Raw genomic sequence first — 22,446 nt, 5'->3', positions numbered from 1 at the left:
TAACATAAATATTTATCAAGTTAACCTAATATTAATTATTAGGCCATATGATCAGAATTGGTATCATTAACATGATTAAGAAATAGTATAAAGATCAATAAACTGCCAAACAAGTTTCTTTGCAAAAGAAACTTGCGATCCCCCCCCCCCCCCGAGAGGTGGGCGGTATAGCATGTTAATTTAGGTATAAGTTTTGCCAGTTTCTGGTTTTAGTTTAATACATGTACCAGTGATTTTTTGGTGTTAACAAGCACTACATATTATATTCTAACCCAATTGGGCCAATGATCAGTCTATTGATTTTGTCATAAATTTATTTCTAGATGGCTGTATAGTACCATTTAACTTCTACTTCTGTAGATAACAAAGTTAGCTAACTAACTTCTGTAACATAGAAACATACCGTGGTTTTGAGTTTATTCAGCACGATCAGATAGTTAATATTAGGCATATCACCTCAAAAATAATCGGCCATATGATCAGAATTGGTATCATTAACATGATTAAGAAATAGTATAAAGATCAATAAACCGCCAAACAAGTTTCTTTGCAAAAGAAACTTACTACCTCGAGAGGTGGGCGGTATAGCATGTTAATTTAGGTATAAGTTTCGCCAGTTTCTGGTTTTAGTTTGATACATGTACCAGTGATTTTTTGGTGTTAACAAGCACTACATATTATATTCTAACCCAATTGGGCCAATGATCAGTCTATTGATTTTGTCATAAATTTATTTCTAGATGGCTGTATAGTACCATTTAACTTCTACTTCTGTAGATAACAAAGTTAGCTAACTAACTTCTGTAACATAGAAACATACCGTGGTTTTGAGTTTATTCAGCACGATCAGATAGTTAATATTAGGCATATCGCCTCAAAAATAATCGCAGCAAAAACACGTTATTTAATGTTCCTACATTAGTGAACTTTATTAAAGCATCAAAAATCAAAAAACAGAATTGAAATCGGTCAATGCATTGTGATGTAGTGTCAATTTAAAGATGCTCGTAGATGGAATGAAATCCTGCCACAAATGGCTGTAATGACAAAATTGGCACATTCCGAGATTTTGAAGGTTTATTTGGACGCTTGCTTGAAAAAGCAGCGTTAATTAAAATATCACATGTTAAATGCCTATCTTTCCTGACTTTGTTACAGAAAACAAAAATCTATCATTGAATAATTATAATAAATTAACCAAATATACTATTTTAGCAATTTCGGCCAATTTGCAGACAAATTAAATCTCAAAAAATGACTAAGTTCAGCTAATTAATATGCAAAATTGATGCCAATAGAAAACCGTACATGATATAAAGGTGCGTTTTTTTGCACACATGTATACAAAGTTCTTTCAATTGATAACAAAAAATACACAAAAAGTAATATTAATTATGCAAATTAGGTAATTAAAGCTAATTATGTATTTATGATATTATTATTATGCAAATTAGGCATGAGTAATTTTTTTTTCAATATTAATGAACGTCTGTTCATTCATCATAAATTTTTTAAGTATGATCCTGTTATGAGGTTGAATAAATGAACTGCAGTTAATTATTTAAAAACAATACAAAAAAATAAAAAGTTTGACATTTTGACGGTGTCTGGAATATAATTTTCATTTTTACTGTAAACATGGTAATTGGTATGTGTCACCATTACTCAAAGCCAAGTCCGAAAAGTAAAAATAAAAATTCAGTTGCAATGAGACTTTAAATTAACATTTTGTCATCTGGTTTAACATGGGAGGACAATCGGTAAAATGAACAGCTATTCTACTGTACAGCGTATACAAAAATAGTATGGCCTTGGACACACACAGTGGCTTAGAGCTATTGTGGTTTGGAAAATTACTCCCTAAAAATATCATTGATTAATGTTTTGCTTCAACTAATTTAGTTTTAGGCAAATGCATTTGTTGTCGACGGAAATAATTTACATGCTAAGAAAGATTAGTATTTCAGCTAAATGGTGGTAGGTCCCTTTACTTCAATAGGCCTATATTTACTGATTTATGAGCGATCTTCAAAAATCCATAAAACAGGCAGTAGCACTTAAACAAAACAATTTTTAATTTTTGAGGACCCGATGTTAGCCTCGGAAAGGCTTCACACACCATATATTAAAAATTTGGATAAATGAAGCATATGAGGAAATTCATTTATCGACATGGATGTTTTCTAAAATTGGCCAAATTTGAAGTGCGCCCTTTTCAATTCACTGTTATGCTTGCATGATCCTTCCTCCTAAGCTGTCCTACACGTACATGTACCCTGCTAATTTCATCTCGATCCACTCTGATCAATTGCAGACAAACAAGTGACGTTTCAAATGAGCTCGGCAGCCAACGTCACAGTGCACAAACAAAGCAGAGAACGCCCGTTGGATACAACAATACCATAACAAAGGGCTCAGCCATTCTCTGCTGGGGTAAATTGGTTCTATTTAGACAAGCTAAATAAAACCGTATTTTGATGCAATTTGTAATGTCATGACTCCTTTCAGAGTTAATGTAGCCGAAGTCCAATATGAAATGTCCAGGTATAACTTTTTACTCATGACATCATCCGATTACGAGGTTATACATTTCTAAAACAATTTATGTTCCTATTTCTTTTGCTGAAACGAGTAATTTCAGGCAAGTTACGATTGAAATTTGACTCTGTTGTGTGAGATATTTGATATTTGACCTACTTGACTCTATTTGACTACCCTGTTTGCAAATGATTTGGTACTTCTCAAATGTGTTTGCTTTTGGTCAAAATGTTTTAATAACAGACATTATGTCGCGTTAAATAAGGTCATGAACATGTTTTAAAACGTTTCATAAGAATTGACATTAAAATAACAATGTCAAAATAATGTTATTGTAAAATATGTTTTGGCAAACAATTTTGCAAAATAGTTGTCAACACGTAAAAACGTTATCTTCGAATGCTCTGCAGCAAGTTTCCAAAAATGTTTTTGAATGTTATTAAAACATTTTATACCCTTTAATAAACAGTCATTTACACGGTTTCTTTAAAAATGTGTTGTGTTTTTTTGCTGGGGCACCCTAGTGCAATATGACAATTGACTTTTTATTCCTAGCAATGAGAGGGATACTTTGAGGTATATTACAACATGATAAGACAAAGTTTAAATTTTGGCCCCATTATGACCTTAGACATGTTAGACCTTAGAATTGTCGCAAAAACCCTAGAATTGCTACCCAATTTGAATTTTACCAGGCTAAACTAACGTGAATCTTTGGCTACACCTGGGTATAGCTGCACATTCTTAGGATGGGCTGCAAACCCTAGAATAGCTGTCCGGATTTGAGTTTTGCTAGGGCTATACCAAAGATTCGGAGGCTAAACTATGGGTTTGCTGCCAATGACATTCAAAGGCACAGGCTCCAAAACCCTTGAATCGCTAGGGTTTTGATGGTTGTTTTAAATTCGAATTTTGAGCTCTACCTTGGTATGGATACAAAACCTAAGAATCAGCAGCCGAAACCCGGGTATATCGACCGAATCCTAGGTATTGCTCAAAATGATGCACTTATACTTCCATGTGAGTAGGCCCCAGTGGCACCGGAAGAATTAAAATTTAGGAGGGGGTCAAGGACGAGCATATTTTGTTCCTGTTTTACTAGGCCTTTTTTTCACCGGTGAAGCGCGCGAAATATTTAAATTTCAGAATATTAAAGGTGTGTTCTGCTATTTATTCGTGTGCAACATTTTGTAATTGTACCCTATTGGGCCCAAAACATAGTATTTTCCGTGCTAAAAAGTAAGATGCTCAGGGCAATCATGGGGGATCTCCCTTTGCCAAAATATACATGACCCCTCCCCGGTCCCCGTCACTCCCGCTTCCGCTGAGGGAAACAAGATCCCATGATCATTCAGATCATCAGGATATGCTAATTAGGGTCAGGGGTTACGGGGTTAGGCCCCTGGACTTCGTCTACCATGTCCACCCGCTTGCTACGCCCCTGGGCATTGGCAGCGCCAAATTACCGCACAAAGTGGACATTTACGTGTGTTTTTTGGGGGGTGCCTCAAAAGTACCCCTTTCCCCCGTAGCGCCGCCACTGCCCCTGTGCCCTCGTGAAATAAAGTCACAAACAAATCGGCTAATTGTATTGGAGACGAACATGACGAAGGATACGCTACACTGGCCTGGCCGGACGATACTTCCCTACCATAGACTCCATAAACATCTAAACATACCTTAGGCCTATTTATTTTGAATAGGCTATACATTTCATAAGTTTAGCAATAGCTAACAATAGGACCTCACAAGGTTATGCACAGAAAAGAAAGTGTGCGCACGGAGCAGCTTGTACCAGATGCACATATGTTCTCTATTAAAATGTAGCGTGATTTTAAAAATCATATTTGCACTTTTTTTGTTGCAGGCCTTTGTGGTGGCACATGGTCCTCGCCTACTGGAGTCCTCACATCTCCTAATTACCCCGGTTCTTATCTCAATAGAGACAGCTGTATGTACTTTGTAAACGTACCTTCAGCTCAACGTATTATTTACTACTTTGTTGATTTTGAAGTGGAAGAATTCAGAGATGCACTGGAATATGGTAGAGGTTTTACATATGGTGTGGTAACGACGATATATGACGGATATCTTACTGCAGAAAATCGTCTCCCGCCACCACAGTCTGTTGACTTTTCCGAGTCTGCAGTACCTATATATTTCTCCTGGGTAACAGATAGAAATATTGAACTTAAAGGATTTCAACTACAGTATGTGGCAGGTAACTGATGACCCTCATTATAATTATGATTCTGTCACTTATAAATTCAATACAAAATTCAGAATTAACTTTGTGTGGTAACCTCTGCAGGGATTCCTTGACATAATAAACTTTATGATACTTTTGAAACTGACATTGATATCATATTAATTTAAAGAGGAATTCCCACGAAATGAATCAATCTTTTTGATCATTTCAACTATTATAATATGTAGTTAATTAGTTAGTCAGCCATTATAGTTATAGTCAGTTATTCGGGCTCAGATAGGGTCTTTGAACGGTATTTATATTTATATAGAGTAAACTCTAAATATGGACCCATTGTTACAGCTATCTTGTCATAGAGGTACCAGAGAAAAAGACATGATCGAAGAAGTGGACAAAAATCAGCGACTACGTTACCATAATAAAATCATTATGGTGTGTCATAAAGAGGACACGAAAATATTAAAATGCTTTTTTGAATCCATTTTAATTTTTAGATGTTGATGACTGTTTGACCGGAACTTGCATGAATGGAGGCATGTGTGTAGATTTGGAGTTCGATTACAGGTGTGAGTGTGTAGGTGGATTCCAGGGTCGAAACTGTGGAGTTCGTAAGTAGTGCAAGATTTCGTATCAGACAAAATCAACCACATGGCTTTGCATATGTATTTCTTTATGGAGAAGGCGAAAAAGCAATAATTTGTAATTTGAACTAACTATCTTATGGTTACATTAAAGGAAGGTGACCTGATATATTTGGAAAATCAAATTCTTTAAAACTTATGTATAACCTAAACTGTTGTCCCTTTCAAGCATTCATGCTAAAAGATCATGTGTATGTTCATTGTAAATGCGACTAATTCTTCATGGAATTACTGACATTTAATACAGCGTTAAACTGGTAGTCTAGTGTTTTTATGAATGATAATCATCATGATCATGTAAAAAATAGTTATCAAATGAAAGATCCTATTTTCTCACTAACATACTGAAATTAGGAGTTTCAAGTCGGTGTATTTTCCGAAGATATCATCAAAAAACTGCTGAATTAGTCCAAAATGTGGTATACCATATTTGAGACTAATTCGACAGTTTTTTGACGATTATTATTATTATTATTATTATTATTATTATTATTATTATTATTATTATTATTATTATTATTATTATTATTATTATTATTATTATTATTATCATCGTTTATATCATGCTTATATTTCAGAGGCTAACGAATGTGAGAGCGCACCTTGTGTAAATGGCGGGACATGTATTGATGGCGCCTAATTTGTATATATGCCAGTGTGTGCCGGGTGGACAGGAACTAACTGTGAAATCAGTAAGTTGAAACTTAAAACCAGCAACAAATTGAGCATTTTCAATTTCAAAGGCATTTATTGAGAATGAGACAATAAATTAAATATCAAAACAAAAAATAGATCAAACTCAGATTTTTGCACTTTTGTAGGAAGTACAGTTGTGCTTATATGTAACGTGCAAGAGATGAGACCAAAACGAACTGGTAATGATAATGTGAAACTAGAGTCAATGTTGGTGGTTTCTGGGTGTACACTTATAAATCAAGCGTTTTATTTGAAAAAAGGTCTAATGAGAATTCTAGTTTTAACTTTTATGCTACAACCACAAATTTCAAATATCTTTACGTTTTCTCTGCATGAGATAAATGATGATAGGGCCTTTTACACTTTAATAGATGGACAACAGTTTCTCGATGGCTTGTCCATTGTCAGGATTGTCACATTTCACTACAGACATAATCTTTAATTATACAGGTCTTTCACGAAAGTTCTTCTGTGTTGAAACATTGAATGATTAAAGTTTAGAAACTTTTGATCCAAATACAAAGAAAATATTCCTACCTCAGAATTTTCAGATGACTTTCAATCTTTTATAGCAGTCAAGTTAGCTCAATCGATAAGGCGTTCGACTATGGTGCGAGAGGTTGCGGGTTCGAACCCTGGCGGTGCCTATACGCCACATGAAAAAATTGAGTTAGCTTGAAATTCCCTTGGACAAGGAACTCACTGCTAATTTGTCTCGTTGTAACCCGTACGAAACTCGGGGAGCTGATCCTGGTTGCGATGGTTATTTGTGGAATGTCTAGGGTGTGCGCTCTTGAAGCAGCAAAGTCCCTGATTTGTTGTTTAATGGTTTGTGGAATGATGTGGGGCCGTAGTGGTCAGCGACAACCTGTAAAGTGTGCTGAGGCTTGTGGATCAACGTCTAGGCCTTGTGCCTGTGCGTAGCGCACTATAAATCACTGCGCTTTTTTTTTTTTATCAGCGAGAGTGAAACTGTGATGTTTATAATCAGATCAAAATCTTGTAAACTCCAGGAAGTTTGAACATGTCCCCTTCTTTGTTGAGAGATGACTGGTTGACTTTGATTTGCATTGTAGCCATCATGGCGGGGTATTGACTCCTCGTTCAAACTACTTTGGTGTCTGTCAAAGATCTTGACCGGTATAAGTTCACAAAATTTCAAGAAGACTCAATGTTGATTTAGTTGATTTAGAGGAACTGTAAAAGGTTTTCTATGCTCTAGATAGTCTCGTCATACAGGATCTATTATCTTCTATATTGTATTCGTAAAATGAATGACGACTATGGCATGCATTCGTCTTATGATTTTACCATGTACGTTGGTACGTTTGCTTGGGTTATTTATGGTCATATCGAGGGAACAGAACCAGAAAGCCGTATGTGCAACTCTCACTCTCTTATTTTGTATTTAATTTTGTCATGATTAAAGGACTGTATCTTCTATTGTGCCCTGGCGACTTTATGCTCATTTTGTGGTAGCCGGTGATTGTGAGTTGAGGCTTTCTGGCTCTCAACCTTCGATATGTAGTTGCAACGACAGTAGCGTTACGGTGACGTATTTTGCACATGCACCCGATCGCTCTATCGGAAAAGACCAGCCGAAATAACGATCAGAAGTAGCGTCAAATCGCTACCACTTGAACTTAATTCGGTCAAATCCCGGGGTTTTAAGCATTTCGAAGGTTCAGAACCAGAAAGCCTTAACTCAAAATGACCAGCTCTCATAAAATGAGCATAAAGTTATGACAAAATATATACATACCAGACATGTTAGGATGGTCCTCGCTTTGGTCCTCAAAATTCAATATTTTGTCATGATTAATGGACTATTGTGAGTTGAGGCTTTCTGGCTCTCAACCCTCGATTTGAACAACACAAATCGCGATTTGTAGCAACGACTGATCGCTATGATATGGGAATTATTTATCAATTTTAGATATAAACGAGTGTGCATCCAGTCCATGCCTGAATGGAGGTATATGTTTGGATGGCATCAACAGGTACGTCTGTCAATGTGCTGCAGGTTGGACAGGTGTCAGATGTAACCTGAGTAAGTATTTATCTCAGATGCATTAACCTTAACAGCAACTGATCAAACTCGAGAGTTATATAAGTAGTGCAGTAACATAATCTAGTTGCTGCTGATGTTGTCAAATCTCAAAAGTGTATTCCTAGCTCATTACGACTAACGCTTGTGGTTTTTGAGATATGGATGAAAATTTGAATTCAAAGTCGATCAGACACTTGGACTCGCAAGACCTACGGGGACAACATTTGAATTTCTTGCAAGTGTTCCCCTAAATCTAGTAAATTTCTCTGTTAGAAAACATATTTTGTTGTGAATAAACTGGTATAATGTGATATGAACAGTTAGCGCATTCGTGTAAAATTATGCATTCAGTCAAGGGAAATAGAACAGATGGGTATCATCTTAACCTGTGATTTGATTTACTAATTATTCATGTCCATGTTTCCAGATATTGATGACTGCGATCCCAACCCATGTCTGAATGGTGCTCCATGTATTGATGGTATCAACGAGTATACGTGTATATGTGTAATTGATTGCGCCCAAATAAATAGGGGTTAGTTAGTTTGGGTTCAATAAAAATTAGGATCATTGACAGTGAAAGGTAAATTTTCAGGAAAAAATATACACCTTTTGCACAAATATGTGCAATTTGTAGTAATAGCGCCCCCACTACGACACTTAGTTACCCGGTCAAAGGTCGTCATTACTCGTTACCAGGCAGGCGGCCATATTGGGGCTACCGAATAAATCACATTGACATGAACTCTACACCGCTTGTGTCTGTCGCCTTTATCGTTATTTCTACATGGTGGCAATCGGTGTTTGACCCATGAGCCATGCCAGACGATGGCCCTACTCCTCCGCCAGGCGTTCCGGCATCACATCTGCCTCTGCCGGGCGAATTTCAAGGCGCAAATGGGGCACAGCAAACCGAGAACTGGTCAAAATGGAAGCGACGGTTTGAGAGATATAGACAAGCTAGCGGTCTTATCAAACAGTCCGAAGAAGATCAAGTCTCATTGCTACTCTATTGCATGGGCGATTCAGCCGACGATATCCTGGTGACTCTAGAAATCGACGAATCCAAAGCAACTTATAAAGAAGTTATCACGGCGTTGGATGAATACTTCGATGTTAGAAAAAATACAATTGTTGAACGTGCGAAGTTCAACAGAAGACAACAGAGACCTGGTGAGCCCATTGAAAAGTTTATCCAAGATGTATACAAACTTGCTGACGATTGCGAGTATGGTTCACTCAAAGACGAACTTATCAGAGACAGACTGGTTGCAGGGGTAGCTGATGAAGCTTTATCTGACCATATGCAACGCAAGGCCAAACTAACCTTGATAGAAGCAGTCAGAATTTGTAGACAATCTGAAGCTCGTAAGCAAGATAGAGGTCTAGTTCGCGGTAATGGCGCAAGCGTAAGTGAAAGTCAGTCAACAAATAATGTTGATTATGTGAGTAAGCCCAATGCAGCGCAGCGTAGTGGTAGGCGATATCAGGGTCCCACCCAGGGTAACACTTACAGGTCCAATGTCTCAAGGTCTGCACGAAATGTGAAGGTAAACACACATACAAGTACTAATCAATGTCAATGGTGTGGCAAAGAATACCACCCACGTAAACACTGTCCTGCCAAAAATGCAAAATGTAAACAATGCAATAAGCCTGGTCATTATGCTGCAGTATGCCGTGGTGGCTCGCAGTCACACTCACAGGTAAATGAGTTACAGGTAGAATTTGATGAGGTAAGCTTACAGGATGAGTATTATGGTGATATGGATAATGAATTTGGCATCGATGACACACCTTTCCTGGGTGAAATTTCTGATGTTGATGCCCCATTCCTAGGTGAGAATTACTATGATGGTCCTAGTTCAGACCCATATGACGACGATGAATACTGGTCAGAAGATGTGCACGTGAATAACCACAAAACAAAGTTCAAATTAGATTCAGGTGCAAAAGTTACTGTAGTCAGTGAACATCTGTCTTGGGTTAAGAATGAGAAATTAGTGCCATCCCAGGAAGATCTTTTCGGCCCAGGACACATCAAGATCCCAGTTGTCGGTAAGTTTGTGGCTACTCTCCAGTTTGATGGTAGGAAACTTGATGAAGAAGTATATGTTATAAAACATCAGAAATGCTGCTTGCTTAGCAGGAAAGGGTGTTATCAGTTAGGTCTAATAGCAAGGGTCAATGAAGTAGGCCTACAGGAGTCTAGTCCTAGTGCAAATTTCCAGGAAGAGTTTCCCGGATTGTTTAAAGGTCTTGGGAGAGTCAATGAGAAGTATAAGTATCACATCACTATGCGTGATAGTGCCAAGCCTCTATGCCTGTACACGCCTAGGAAGGTCCCTCACCCATTGTTGTCCAAACTCAAACAAGAAATTGATAACATGGTTGAGCAAGGGGTCGTGTCACCGGTCAAGACACCTACAGAGTGGTGCTCAGGTATTGTTTGTGTTCCCAAAAGTAATGGTGCAGTCCGGGTTTGCGTTGATCTCACAGCTTTGAATAAAAGTGTGCAACGGGAGATACATCCAATGGCTTCAGTTGACTCGTCACTTGCAAACCTTGGCAGCAGCAACAGCAAATTCTTCACAAAGCTGGATGCCAACAGCGGGTTTTGGCAAATTCCGCTGGATGCGGAATCACGTCTGTTGACAACCTTCATTACGCCATTTGGGCGATTTTGCTTCAACCGCTTGCCATTTGGAATAAGCAGCGCCCCCGAGATCTTTCAGAGGATGATGTCCAACGTCCTGGAAGGCCTTGACAGTGTCATATGTCATATGGATGACATCCTTATCCACAGTGCCACACAAGAGGAACACAACCGCCAAGTGAGGGCGGTATTGCAACGCTTGCAAGAGGCAGGCTTGACTCTCAACAACAAGTGTGAATTCTCAAAACAGAAGATCAGATTCTTGGGACACATCATTGACCATAAAGGTCTCCAGGCGACCCTCAGAAGACATCAGCGATTGCTGAATTCCCTGCTCCAACAAATATTACTGAGTTACAGCGATTCATGGGGATGGTCAATCAGCTTGGAAAATTCATCCCAGGATTGGCTGAAATGACAGAGCCCATGAGGCAACTTCTGAGGAAAGAGACAGCATGGTACTGGGGTCCACATCAGCAGAAGTCTTTCCAACAAGTGAAGGATATCTTGATTTCTCCACGCATTCTTGCACATTACGACCCAAACCATCCAACAGTTTATAGCAGCAGATGCTTCCTCATCTGGAATCGGCGCTGTTCTTTTACAAATTCAAGATGACGGTAAACGTCGACCCATCAGTTATGCTTCAAGATCCTTGAATGAGACTGAACAGCGCTATGCAGTTATTGAAAAGGAAGCCTTAGCAGCTACTTGGGCGTGCGAGAAATTTTCTGATTATGTGATGGGACTAGAGTTCACATTGGAAACCGACCACAAGCCACTGGTACCACTGCTGAATTCTAAAGAATTAGCAAAAATGCCACCACGCATTCAGCGCTTCAAGCTCAGAATGATGCGGTTTAACCCATGAGTCAAATATGTACCTGGAAAGCTACAACGATTGCAGACTCACTTTCAAGAGCACCAACAGGTAGACCCCTGGTAAGTGATAGTGAGTTGGTCGCTGAAGTTGAAACTTATGCAGAAAATGCTATCAAGGAATTACCAGCGACTGAGCAACGTCTCAACGTCATAGCTACGAGTCAGAAAGCTGATCCTGAATGTGCTGCTGTCAGAGGTTACTGTTCAAATGGTTGGCCTGCATACATGCCCCATGCTCCTCTCCTCCGACAATGGTGGGAAAATAGAGCACACTTAGCAGTCATAAATGATCTCCTTCTGTATGATAATCGCATTGTTGTGCCTTCTTCCATGAGACTTGACATCCTAAACTGCATCCATCAAGGTCATCTTGGGGTCAGTAAATGTCGTGCTAGGGCGCGTACTTCAGTATGGTGGCCAGGTATGTCTAAGACTATTGAAGAAATGATTCGTAAGTGTGTCACATGCGCAATTCACAGACCTGAGACAAAGGAACCTCTAATGCCTTCCTCTCTACCTGAACGCCCATGGCAGAGACTAGGTAGTGATCTCTTCCAATTTCAGGGTAAAACATATTTGATTGTGGTAGACTATTATTCTAGGTGGGTTGAGATAAAGAAACTCAGTGACCAGACTTCTGAGAGTGTCATAATAGCCCTCAAAGAGCTGTTTTCACAGCATGGCATTCCGGAAATTATAATGTCGGACAATGGCCCGCAGTACAGCGCGTCACAATTCAAAGAGTTCGCAGCTGCGTACGGGTTTACACACATAACCAGCTCTCCAAATTTCCCTCAAGCCAATGGCGAAGCAGAGCGTGCGGTGCGTACGATTAAGTCGCTTCTCCGCAAGAACCAAGACATTTATCTTGCACTTCTGACCTATAGAGCCACCCCTCTTCAAAATGGCTTTGCACCAAGCGAGCTATTGATGGGCAGAAAACTTCGAACTCAACTCCCCATGCTACCCAGTAAACTGCTCCCAGCTGTACCACAGCCAATCAGTGAGAACGAAAGTAAATATCGTCAAAACCAAGAACTGAACTTTAATAAGTTTACATCGGGCAAAGAACTTCCCACATTACACCCAGGTGATAATGTTTATCTTCGTGATAGAAAGCAAGATGGACAAGTTGTACAGCGTTCTCAAGAACCGCGTTCATATCTTGTCAAAACTTCTGATGGAACTGTGTTTCGTCGCAATAGAGCAGCAATTGTTTACACTGCTAAAGAGCAGCAAATGACTGAACTAAGTACTGGTGAAGAGTCAAATACACCAGTCACTCATAAAAATCAAAAGACTGTGACCAGTGATTGTCATCAAGAAGCTGCAGTTGTGGAGAACCCTGCCAGTCCAACACAGTCAACACCACCAAGACTTCGCACAAGAAGTAGGGAGATTAAACCTCCAAGCAGATTTAAAGACTATGTTATGAATTAACTGTGGGCAGTTAAAAGACAGGAAGCTGAAAACAAACTTGACCAAATTTAGGTCCCAAATGTACAAAAATTGATGTTGACAATTGCATTTAAGTTTGCAAGTTATTGTGTTAAAGTTGTTTGAAAACTTTTCAATTTGCATGTTTTCCCAAATTAAGGTGCCAAAACATTTAAGGAAAATATAACTTGTCAGCATAAATCTGTCATTTAGAGAATATTTGGGAGAAATACATGTACACCACAACATATTTGGTGCCAACAGACAGACAAACATTTGAATGATTCAATAAATGCACCCGAAAGCATTACATACACAGACTTGGTCAGTCTGAACAAAACCAGCAAGCAAGACGATTACAAGATGGACAATGGACATGTATCTTCTTTAGCAAAAAACTATAGACCGGACAAAAGATTTATTCATGTGTGCTGGCCACACTTGTTTCAATCTACAGGCACAAACTTGTTTGTTGATTTGAGAGTTGAAAGTTTCTAGTTTTCAAGTTTAAGTGTTAACTTTAAATTCCAAAATGTTGCCAAAAATTTGTTTGCAAAATTTGAACCTGGTGGGAGAGAAGGAATACATTGAAGGAAACTTGTGTACACTCCCCACAGGATTTGTGCCTAAAAAGGGTTCTTGTTAAAAGTTGAACAAAAACAAGAAATGCCTCTAAAAGACAGTACAGTGCACAGGACACTTAAATTGAAAGAAACTCACAGCGAGTCATATTGCTAGCACAATATAGTTTAATGATTCTTCATGAGAACTGGACTCATTACAAAGTCTTAATCGACATGAGATAACGCTTGGTTATCTTAAAGGGGAGGTGTAGTAATAGCGCCCCCACGACGACACTTAGTTACCCGGTCAAAGGTCGTCATTACTCGTTACCAGGCAGGCGGCCATATTGGGGCTACCGAATAAATCACATTGACATGAACTCTACGCCGCTTGTGTCTGTCGCCTTTATCGTTATTTCTACACAATTTGCAAGCTAAAATGGGAATTTATTATACCGAAAATAGTAATTTCTTGATCCTGAGAGTATGACCGTACTGTGTGCACTGCGTAATGTCACAAGTTTAGTGGAATAACACAATAGCGCGATTGGTTGTGTATGCACAGGAAATGCAGCGCTACCCAAAGCATGTGGTAGGCGTTGCGTGCCGATTGAGCTCTCAAGATCGAGAAACTATTATTTTAGCTATAGATCAAAACTTGTTATTTTTTGGATCACATGGAAATTTATTTTGCTGAGAAAATATCTGACAGCTAAATATCCTTTAATTTTTCAGATATTGATGAATGTGCATCTGGTCCTTGTCAAAACGGTGGTGTATGTATAGATGGTATCAACCAGTTTAGCTGTATTTGCCCAAGTGGATTTACTGGAATATTTTGTCAAGATAGTAAGTACAAATGTTGGCCATTAATGCTTAAATTGATAATATTTGAATAAAATACCAACAAAATAAAATATATGTGAAGTGAAAGAAGAGAGAAAGAGATCCAAGATATAATGGTAGTTATAACGAATGACACTATACAGGGTGTCCCAGAATGATTTATACCGTGTTTGAACAAAATATCAAATATATATTCAACAGTGTATCTAAAGTGCAATACAATGACACATATGTCTTCTACTTAGTCTGTGACGTTCATGGAAATAACATGATTCGTTTTGATGTGACATTGCTATTACTGAAAATGGACGAAAACTGCACGTGTGTAATTTACAGCGCAAAGGATTCATAACACATGGGTCCTTTATCACCATCGTCCGACTGCACCCTGCAATATATTGGAGAAATCCTACATTCTTTTATAGGAAATACACCAAATTTGGCACAGGTGTAGAGCTTAACGCTGAATAATTCTTGATATGGAATTAAGTGAAACATTTCAATATGACTTCAGATATTTAGGTGGAAAAACATACTTTTTATGTGATTTTTACCATAATTTTTACCCAAAAATGTCATTATTACAAAGGATATAACTTCCACAGGGATACTCCGCAGTAAATTTTTATCTTCTCCGTTACGCAGCTGTGGGTTTGCCAATATATTGTGGACATAAATACATACTGTGACACTAAGGACAAACCTTTTCTATACTTTTATGAAAATCCATCTCTGGATGATGAAACTCACACACTGCAATAATTATCTTCAAAACTGCAGCCAAAGAAAGAATAGTTTAAGGTCACTCAAGCATAACAAATCCTTTATTCTATACAAGGATTGCTTAAATAATCGATAGATCATAAATAATCGATAGATATCGACTATTTAGTAGAAGTAAGAACAGGACACATCAAATATATGGCATAACATTTTCCAAATAACTTTGTGCTGAACGGTTAGTAATTTTACAGGTTTTCAAAATAGGTAGTTTTGTCAAAACTTGGAATTCACCATTTTTACACAATATCCTGTAACTTCCATTAGAAATGTCCAATTTCTAAAAATTCCTCAGATAGCTAAATATATTTGCTTAAAAAGTTACCTTTTTCAGAGTCTTGGTTAGCAGCGACGTAGCTTGCGACACCATCACGGCGTCTTCATTCAGCGTAGTGTTTACAATCCTCCGGTCACATGACCACCCGGTGAACACTACGCTGAATGAAGACGCTGTGATGGTGTCGCAAGCTACGCCGCTGCTAACCAAGACTCTGAAAAAGGTAATTTTTTAAGCAAATGTCAAGAATGACAGAGTCCAATATCAGTATCCATGCTACCAATAGTAATGCCCTTCATACCTAAAATAATACAACTTTCCCGGTATAAATCATTCTGGGACACCCTGTAGAAACATTTGTTATCTGTACTTAAAATAGATAAATAAACCCTTGGATTTATTGATCATTCTGCACTATGACCCAACCTGGGGGATGATATAAGTGGGGTGACAAACTCACAAGACCACACGCTTTACAGAAGTAACTAATTATTTACTGTATTTCCTTTATTAAATACCCCAGGGGACAGGGGTGTCGCATTTTCCAAATGGAGAGCATTTATTACAAGAAAATTTATAATATAAACATCTCATATGAATTTGTCCTGTTCACTCAAGCTTCATTATCAGCACGACTTGTTTTCAGGTCAGAAAAGGCTTAAAAGCTTTGATAAATGAATGATTTCACAAGGTTTTGCAGTCTTTTCCTTTGAATGGAAACATCTTTTTTTTAATGAACGAAAAGGGTTTGTTGAAGCTTAATTTATACCGATCTTGTAGTATAAAATTAAAATATATATTTATATCTTGTAAAAAACTCCACTGTCATTAATTTTTTCTGTTCCCAATTTTCACCAAATTTCCTGTGGAGTGAACATTTTTAGTCCATGGTGTCCGGTGTCCTCTGTGTATAAATCCAATACAATTGTGCAATTTCGTGATTGTGAAACATTGGAAATACTATTGTTCTAAGCTTACACGCCTGATACGGCCGGCATGGACATTTATTTTCGGTCAGTATTTCATAGAGAATATGATGCGGGCATTTAATAGAGGAAATATGGTATTACCTTTGACATGTCAAATTTATAATAATCTTACTGTCAAGATTGTTCTATTTATGATTGTATTACACTATGCTCTAATGGTATACTCTGGTCTTTGTTTAACATTCTCTTGTTTGTTTCTGTTACATTATAAACTCAGTTATTTTGTGGACTGCTGTTGTCTCCAGTTTGTGTAGTGTTTGTCTTCTAACATGTAAAGTTGGGAGCATGGATCATGGTCTTTGCTTTTGTGATGTACCTCCTCCATTGTTTTTGTTTCCTAATCATATTGATAGTATAAGAAAGTTTATATTGCTTTTATCCCTTGTTATTCCTTTTGATGGAAAGTAATTGAATGAATGAAAAAATGTTATTCCTATTGACAATGATTTCACAGCAGCTGTATCACATATAGACTAAATACTTGACCCAGGTTAAAACCATGCAGGAATATCATGTGCATCTTAATGAAACTTTCTCACAGTCAGGCCCGTAGCCAGGGGGGGTACAGGGGTGCAATCCCCCCAAATATGCCAAAGGCCCAAAAAGTCTCCTTTTTTACCCAAAAGGTCCTATTTGCGAGCGCAGTGAGCGAAAAAATAGAGGTTTTATGCCTTTTTGGTCCAAAAATGTCCAAACATGCCCCCCCGTCCAAAAAGGTCCAAATTTTGAAAAAAAGTCCCACTTTTTCAAAATTAGCACCCCCCAAATAAATCCTGGCTACGAGCCTGCTGACACAGTAGTAGTAAAGGTATAAATAATCTTTCTTCTTTATCTGGAATGAAAATCACGCTCTTTAATAAAAGTCAATTCAATTACTAATTTCAGATGAGAATGAGTGTAGCAGCAGCCCTTGTCGTAATGGAGGTACATGTACTGATGGTGTCAATAGATACACATGTCAGTGTCTTCCAGGATATATAGGACTTAACTGTGAAATTGGTAAGTATTGTCTCTTAAAATACTTGTATAAATTTTGTCATTCTTTTCTATATCATAAATAATTATATGTCACTTTCTATAAGTATAATTGTGTAGTCAACATCCTTAGGGATATCAAATAAACTTGGTATCACAAATGTTCGGATCAAGTTCTGTAAAGTGTGCGGAGGCTTGTGGATCAACGTCTAGGCATTGTGCCTGTCCATGGCGCACTATAAATCACTGTGCTTTTTTTGTGCTATGATCACAAATTCATGCTGGTATATAACTTTATTTTCAATGAGGTTCACCTTTAATGATATTCTAAAGAAATCTGTACATATAACTAGTGCTATTACATGTAGTAGTAATAATGATGTTTCAATCAGTACTTCTGATATGGAAAATGAAAATTCTCATGATGTTTATGCCAATGGTGCAGACAATGGAAATCTTGATGATGAAGAAATTACTAGTGTCACAACATGTGACAACAATGAGTGTACAAACAAGTGTTGTAAGGTAAAAGATAAAAAATAGTACCGGTAAAAAAAGAACTGAAACTTTAAAACTGTAAAGAATGTCAAAATTTGCAAGAAAACTGAAAATGATTTTTGTGGTGAGTGTGTAAGAAAAATCTTAAAAATGATCTTTATGTAACTTGTAATAATTGTACTCTTGATTTTCACCTTAGATGTGTTGATGATAATGATGTTAAGCTAAATAATAATTGGTATTGTAAGAATTGTTTTCACAAACTTGCTAATGATGAACTTCCTCTTAATGAGGGCTTTATTGATTTAAAGTGTAAGATTAGGAAGGGTCTTAAAATAGCTCATTTAAATATCCAGGGTTTAATTCACAAAGTTGATGAGGTTAATTTCCTTTTGAATGACAATGCTATTGATGCATTATGTATTAATGAGACTTGGTTAGATAAGGATGTTGATGACTCAGAAGTAGAAATAGATGGTTATAATACTTATAGACTTGATAGACAAAATGGTAAAATAAGGGGTGGAGATTTATGTTATGTTAAAAACAGTATTTTGTCAAAACAAAATGAGGATTTATATGATAATGATATTGAAGGTATTTTTATTGAACTTAATTTAACCAACACAAAGCCTATTTTAGTTGGCAGTATTTATCGCCCACCAGACTGTACTGTTGATTTTCTTGATAATCTTGATGATATATTTAAGAAATGTAACAATTTATATGATGATGTATATATTTTAGGAGACTTTAATTTAGATCAGGTTAAAATTGGTAATTTAAGAAAAGTGACAAGGTTGGCAAACAATTCTAATATGAAACAAATTATAACAGATTATACAAGAATAACTGAAACTAGTAAAACAAAAATTGATTTAATATTTGTATCAAAACCAGAACTTATTATCTCATCTGGTGTTCATAGTTTAGGTCTTAGTGATCATTCATTAATATATGCTGTAAGAAAATGTAATAAGTTGAAACTTCCACCAAAAATTGTAAGATCCAGATGTTTCAAAAACTTTAATGAAGCAGATTATATTGATACAATCAAAAATATTGATTGGGGTAGAATTCGTAATATAAATGATGTCAATGAAGCACTTAATGAATGGCAGTCTTCATTCAATGCTGCCTGTGACAAGCATGCACCATTTAAGGAAAAGAAAGTTAAAGGTTGTTTACCTGAATGGGTGAATAGTGAATTTTTGAGACTAAGTAAAGATAGGGACTACTATTTTTCAAAAGCACATAAGACAAATAATGCTGAAGATTGGAGTAAAGCAAAGTCTCTTAGAAATAAAGTAAACAATATGAAATATTCACTGAAAAAGAGTTATTGTAACGAGGCTATAAGTAACAACATAAATAATAGTAAAAATCTTTGGAAAACAATTAAGAAAATTATACCAAACAAAACATCAAGTATACCTACAGCAGTTGTTAAAAAGAATGGTAATTACTCAGGTAACAAAAGGATATGGCAAATGAGTTCAATGAGTTTTCACTTCAATAGGTAATGAACTTGGGAGTAAATTTAATAATAACAATGATAATTATGTATGCACTTGTAATACTATATGTTCTCATCAAAATCATAGTGTAAACAAATTTAGTTTTAGAGCAATATCTAATGAATTTGTTCTCAAACAAATAAGTAAAATGCAAAATTGTAAATCGTCAGGATTAGATCCATTCAATGTAAGGTTATTAAAGTTGGCTGCGCCTTTCATCTCAAAATGCCTTGTTCATATTTGCAACCTGTCTTTGAATGGGTCTACTTTTCCTGATGCATGGAAGAAGGCTAAAGTAACTCCAATATTTAAATCGGGTGATAAAACTAATGTTAGTAACTATAGACCTATCTCTGTATTACCAATTGTATCAAAGATCATTGAAAGAGCTGTCCATGATCAATTATATGAATATATGAGTAATGTAGGACTGTTATCAAATGCTCAATCAGGATTTCGTCCGAATCATTCCACAACAACAACCCTTCTAGATGTGCAAGATTACATTTTAAAGAATATGGATACAGGTTATGCTACAGGCGTTTTATTTATAGACTTAAAGAAAGCATTTGATACTGTAAATCATGATATTCTGATTAGGAAACTTAAACAATATGGGGTATATGGGGATGAATTATTATGGTTTAAATCATACTTAAACAACAGAGAACAAACTGTTAATGTTAACTCAACTCTTTCTGACTTTAGGCCAATTGATATTGGTATTCCTCAGGGCTCAATTTTAGGTCCTTTACTGTTTATCATTTTTGTTAACTGTTTACCTAATGCTGTGTCTGAATGTAAAACTGTAATGTATGCTGATGATACCTCTTTAATGTGTAAAGCTAAAAATGAATCTGATCTTAAAATTCAAATGGAGTCATGTCTAAGTAGGGTAGCTGAATGGTTCAAAGTAAACAAACTCACTTTAAATGTTGAAAAGACTAAGTTTATGATCTTTGGTACAAACAAAATGCTTGAAAAGTTCAACAATGTACATTTATTATATAACAACAATGATATTGAAAGAGTAGATGAGTTTAAATATCTAGGTGTAAAATTTGATAGCAAGATGTCTTGGTCAGCTCACGTTGATAATGTTAGTAAAACTATTTCCAAAAGAACTGGTATAATAAAACGTATAAAATATTTCCTTCCATATAAAACCACTGTAATGTTATCAAATGCTCTTGTTATTCCCCACTTTGATTATGGCAGCATGGTCTGGTCAAATTTTAGTGTAGAGTACCATAATAGGCTTCAGGTACTTCATAATAATTTAGCTAGAATAATTCTCTCAGCAGATATAAGGACACCAACTAATGATTTAATGAATACATTGCAGTGGGTTAAACTTGATCAAAGATGGCATAATACTCTATTAATGACTGTTTTCAAATGTTTAAAGAACGAATATCCATCATACTTATCTTCTCAATTTGATTTTGTTCATGATAACCATAATCATATAACTAGAAATCATACTTCTAATACATTGATTGTTCCAAAATTTAAATCAAATTCAGGTCAACGTACTTTTCACGTCAGGGCAGCCTATGCATGGAATTTTTTGCCACCGACAGTAAGAGCGCAGATGGAAAATATGACTTTAGGCCAATTTCAGTCAAAAATTAAAGAAATTTAGGCCTGTCTTTATCTACATTTTGTTCATTTGCTTGCTTATTTTTTGTATAAATATAATTATTGTATTTCTGTATTTTGAATCATGGTATTTATAATTTTCTTGTATTTGATGATACCATTATACTTATTTGTAATACTAGTATATGTATGCTATTTTTGTAAATATTGTGTATCGTAATATATTTTGTTGCTATAACATGTATACAATGAGGGCCTGCTTGAAAAGCAGTGTTTGTCACTGAAGCAGTATTACCCTCAATAAAGAAAGAATAAATAAATAATAAATAAATGCCCCAAGCATGGTGTAAATGCACAACACTGCTGTGTGCCTCATACAAAAACCTTGTTGAATGTGCAAAAGATCAAAAAAGATGCAGACGACGCATATACAATTATTACGCCCGATGCATGGCATGTAACTTTTTTGTGAGAGATGTCACTTTTCCATTTTGATTGGAGCCCATATTGGACATCTAAAACATGTCAACAGTTGTTGATAACAAAGTCAGGACCATTTTAAAACAATTTTTGTCTCCGTTCTTGAAAATGCTTCCGCCTCATTGGGGCTTCACCCCCTGACCTCATCCCCCAACAGGGCGCCAGCATCAGAGCATCCAGACCTCACCTTATTTTCCTTTATTTTACAAAGACGCTTATCTGATTTATGAAATTTAGCATTTATTCTTCTACTTCCATGAGCCACTTTTGAGTAGAAGTTGGGACTCACTCATCCTCTTGCAACTAATGTATAATAATATACTGCACCTATATCATTTTTATATGTTACTGTTTTACTCTAATTTCATTTTAAACTAAATAATTACTTTCAATTGCTTTTATATCACATACAGATATTAATGAATGTCAAAGCAACCCATGTGTAAATGGCCAGTGTATAAATGGTATAGCTCGCTACGATTGTAACTGTAACCCAGGATGGACTGGAACTAACTGTGATATAGGTAAGTAATTACATGTTTAAAAAATTAGTGTGTGATGCATGATTCTTTTGTCCCTTGTATAATTACACTACCCAAGTGCTGAGTTTGGTTTTTGTTTACAGGTTTAAAGATGATGGCAACAAAGTAGAATTTCAATTATTGAGTATAAGCAAATATTGATAAAGAAAGAAAAAATTACCCTGTACAAAAGAATAACGACCCTTTTTTCCCAGTCTCTGTTTTTGCATTCTAATTGACCAAAAATACATATTTTCAAACAAATCAAGCTATCAATTAAAACCTGCTT

The 22,446-nt window shown here is 36.5% G+C and overlaps 1 protein-coding gene and 1 long non-coding RNA gene across 2 annotated transcripts in view; both read left to right on the top strand.

Moving 5' to 3' along the window:
- Positions 1 to 4,646: 4,646 nt before the first annotated feature.
- On the top strand, positions 4,647 to 6,025 carry LOC140159041 (uncharacterized). The gene is made up of 3 exons (XR_011859845.1): positions 4,647 to 4,759; positions 5,242 to 5,355; positions 5,967 to 6,025. It is a non-coding gene; the product is annotated as an uncharacterized lncRNA (long non-coding RNA).
- An 11-nt stretch (positions 6,026 to 6,036) lies between these two features.
- LOC140159032 (uncharacterized) overlaps positions 6,037 to 22,446 on the top strand; it is a 39,283-nt gene continuing 22,873 nt past the window's right edge. Inside the window, exons 1-5 of the mRNA XM_072182359.1 lie at positions 6,037 to 6,080; positions 8,021 to 8,134; positions 14,408 to 14,521; positions 17,450 to 17,563; positions 22,050 to 22,160. Coding sequence (XP_072038460.1) covers positions 6,038 to 6,080; positions 8,021 to 8,134; positions 14,408 to 14,521; positions 17,450 to 17,563; positions 22,050 to 22,160 — 496 coding nt within the window. The 5' untranslated portion in view covers position 6,037. The remainder of the gene's footprint in view (positions 6,081 to 8,020; positions 8,135 to 14,407; positions 14,522 to 17,449; positions 17,564 to 22,049; positions 22,161 to 22,446) is intronic.

This window comes from Amphiura filiformis, chromosome 1 (genome assembly GCF_039555335.1).
Source record: "Amphiura filiformis chromosome 1, Afil_fr2py, whole genome shotgun sequence".
In the NCBI taxonomy this organism is placed as follows: domain Eukaryota; kingdom Metazoa; phylum Echinodermata; class Ophiuroidea; order Amphilepidida; family Amphiuridae; genus Amphiura; species Amphiura filiformis.
This window is presented reverse-complemented; position numbering and strand designations above follow the sequence as displayed.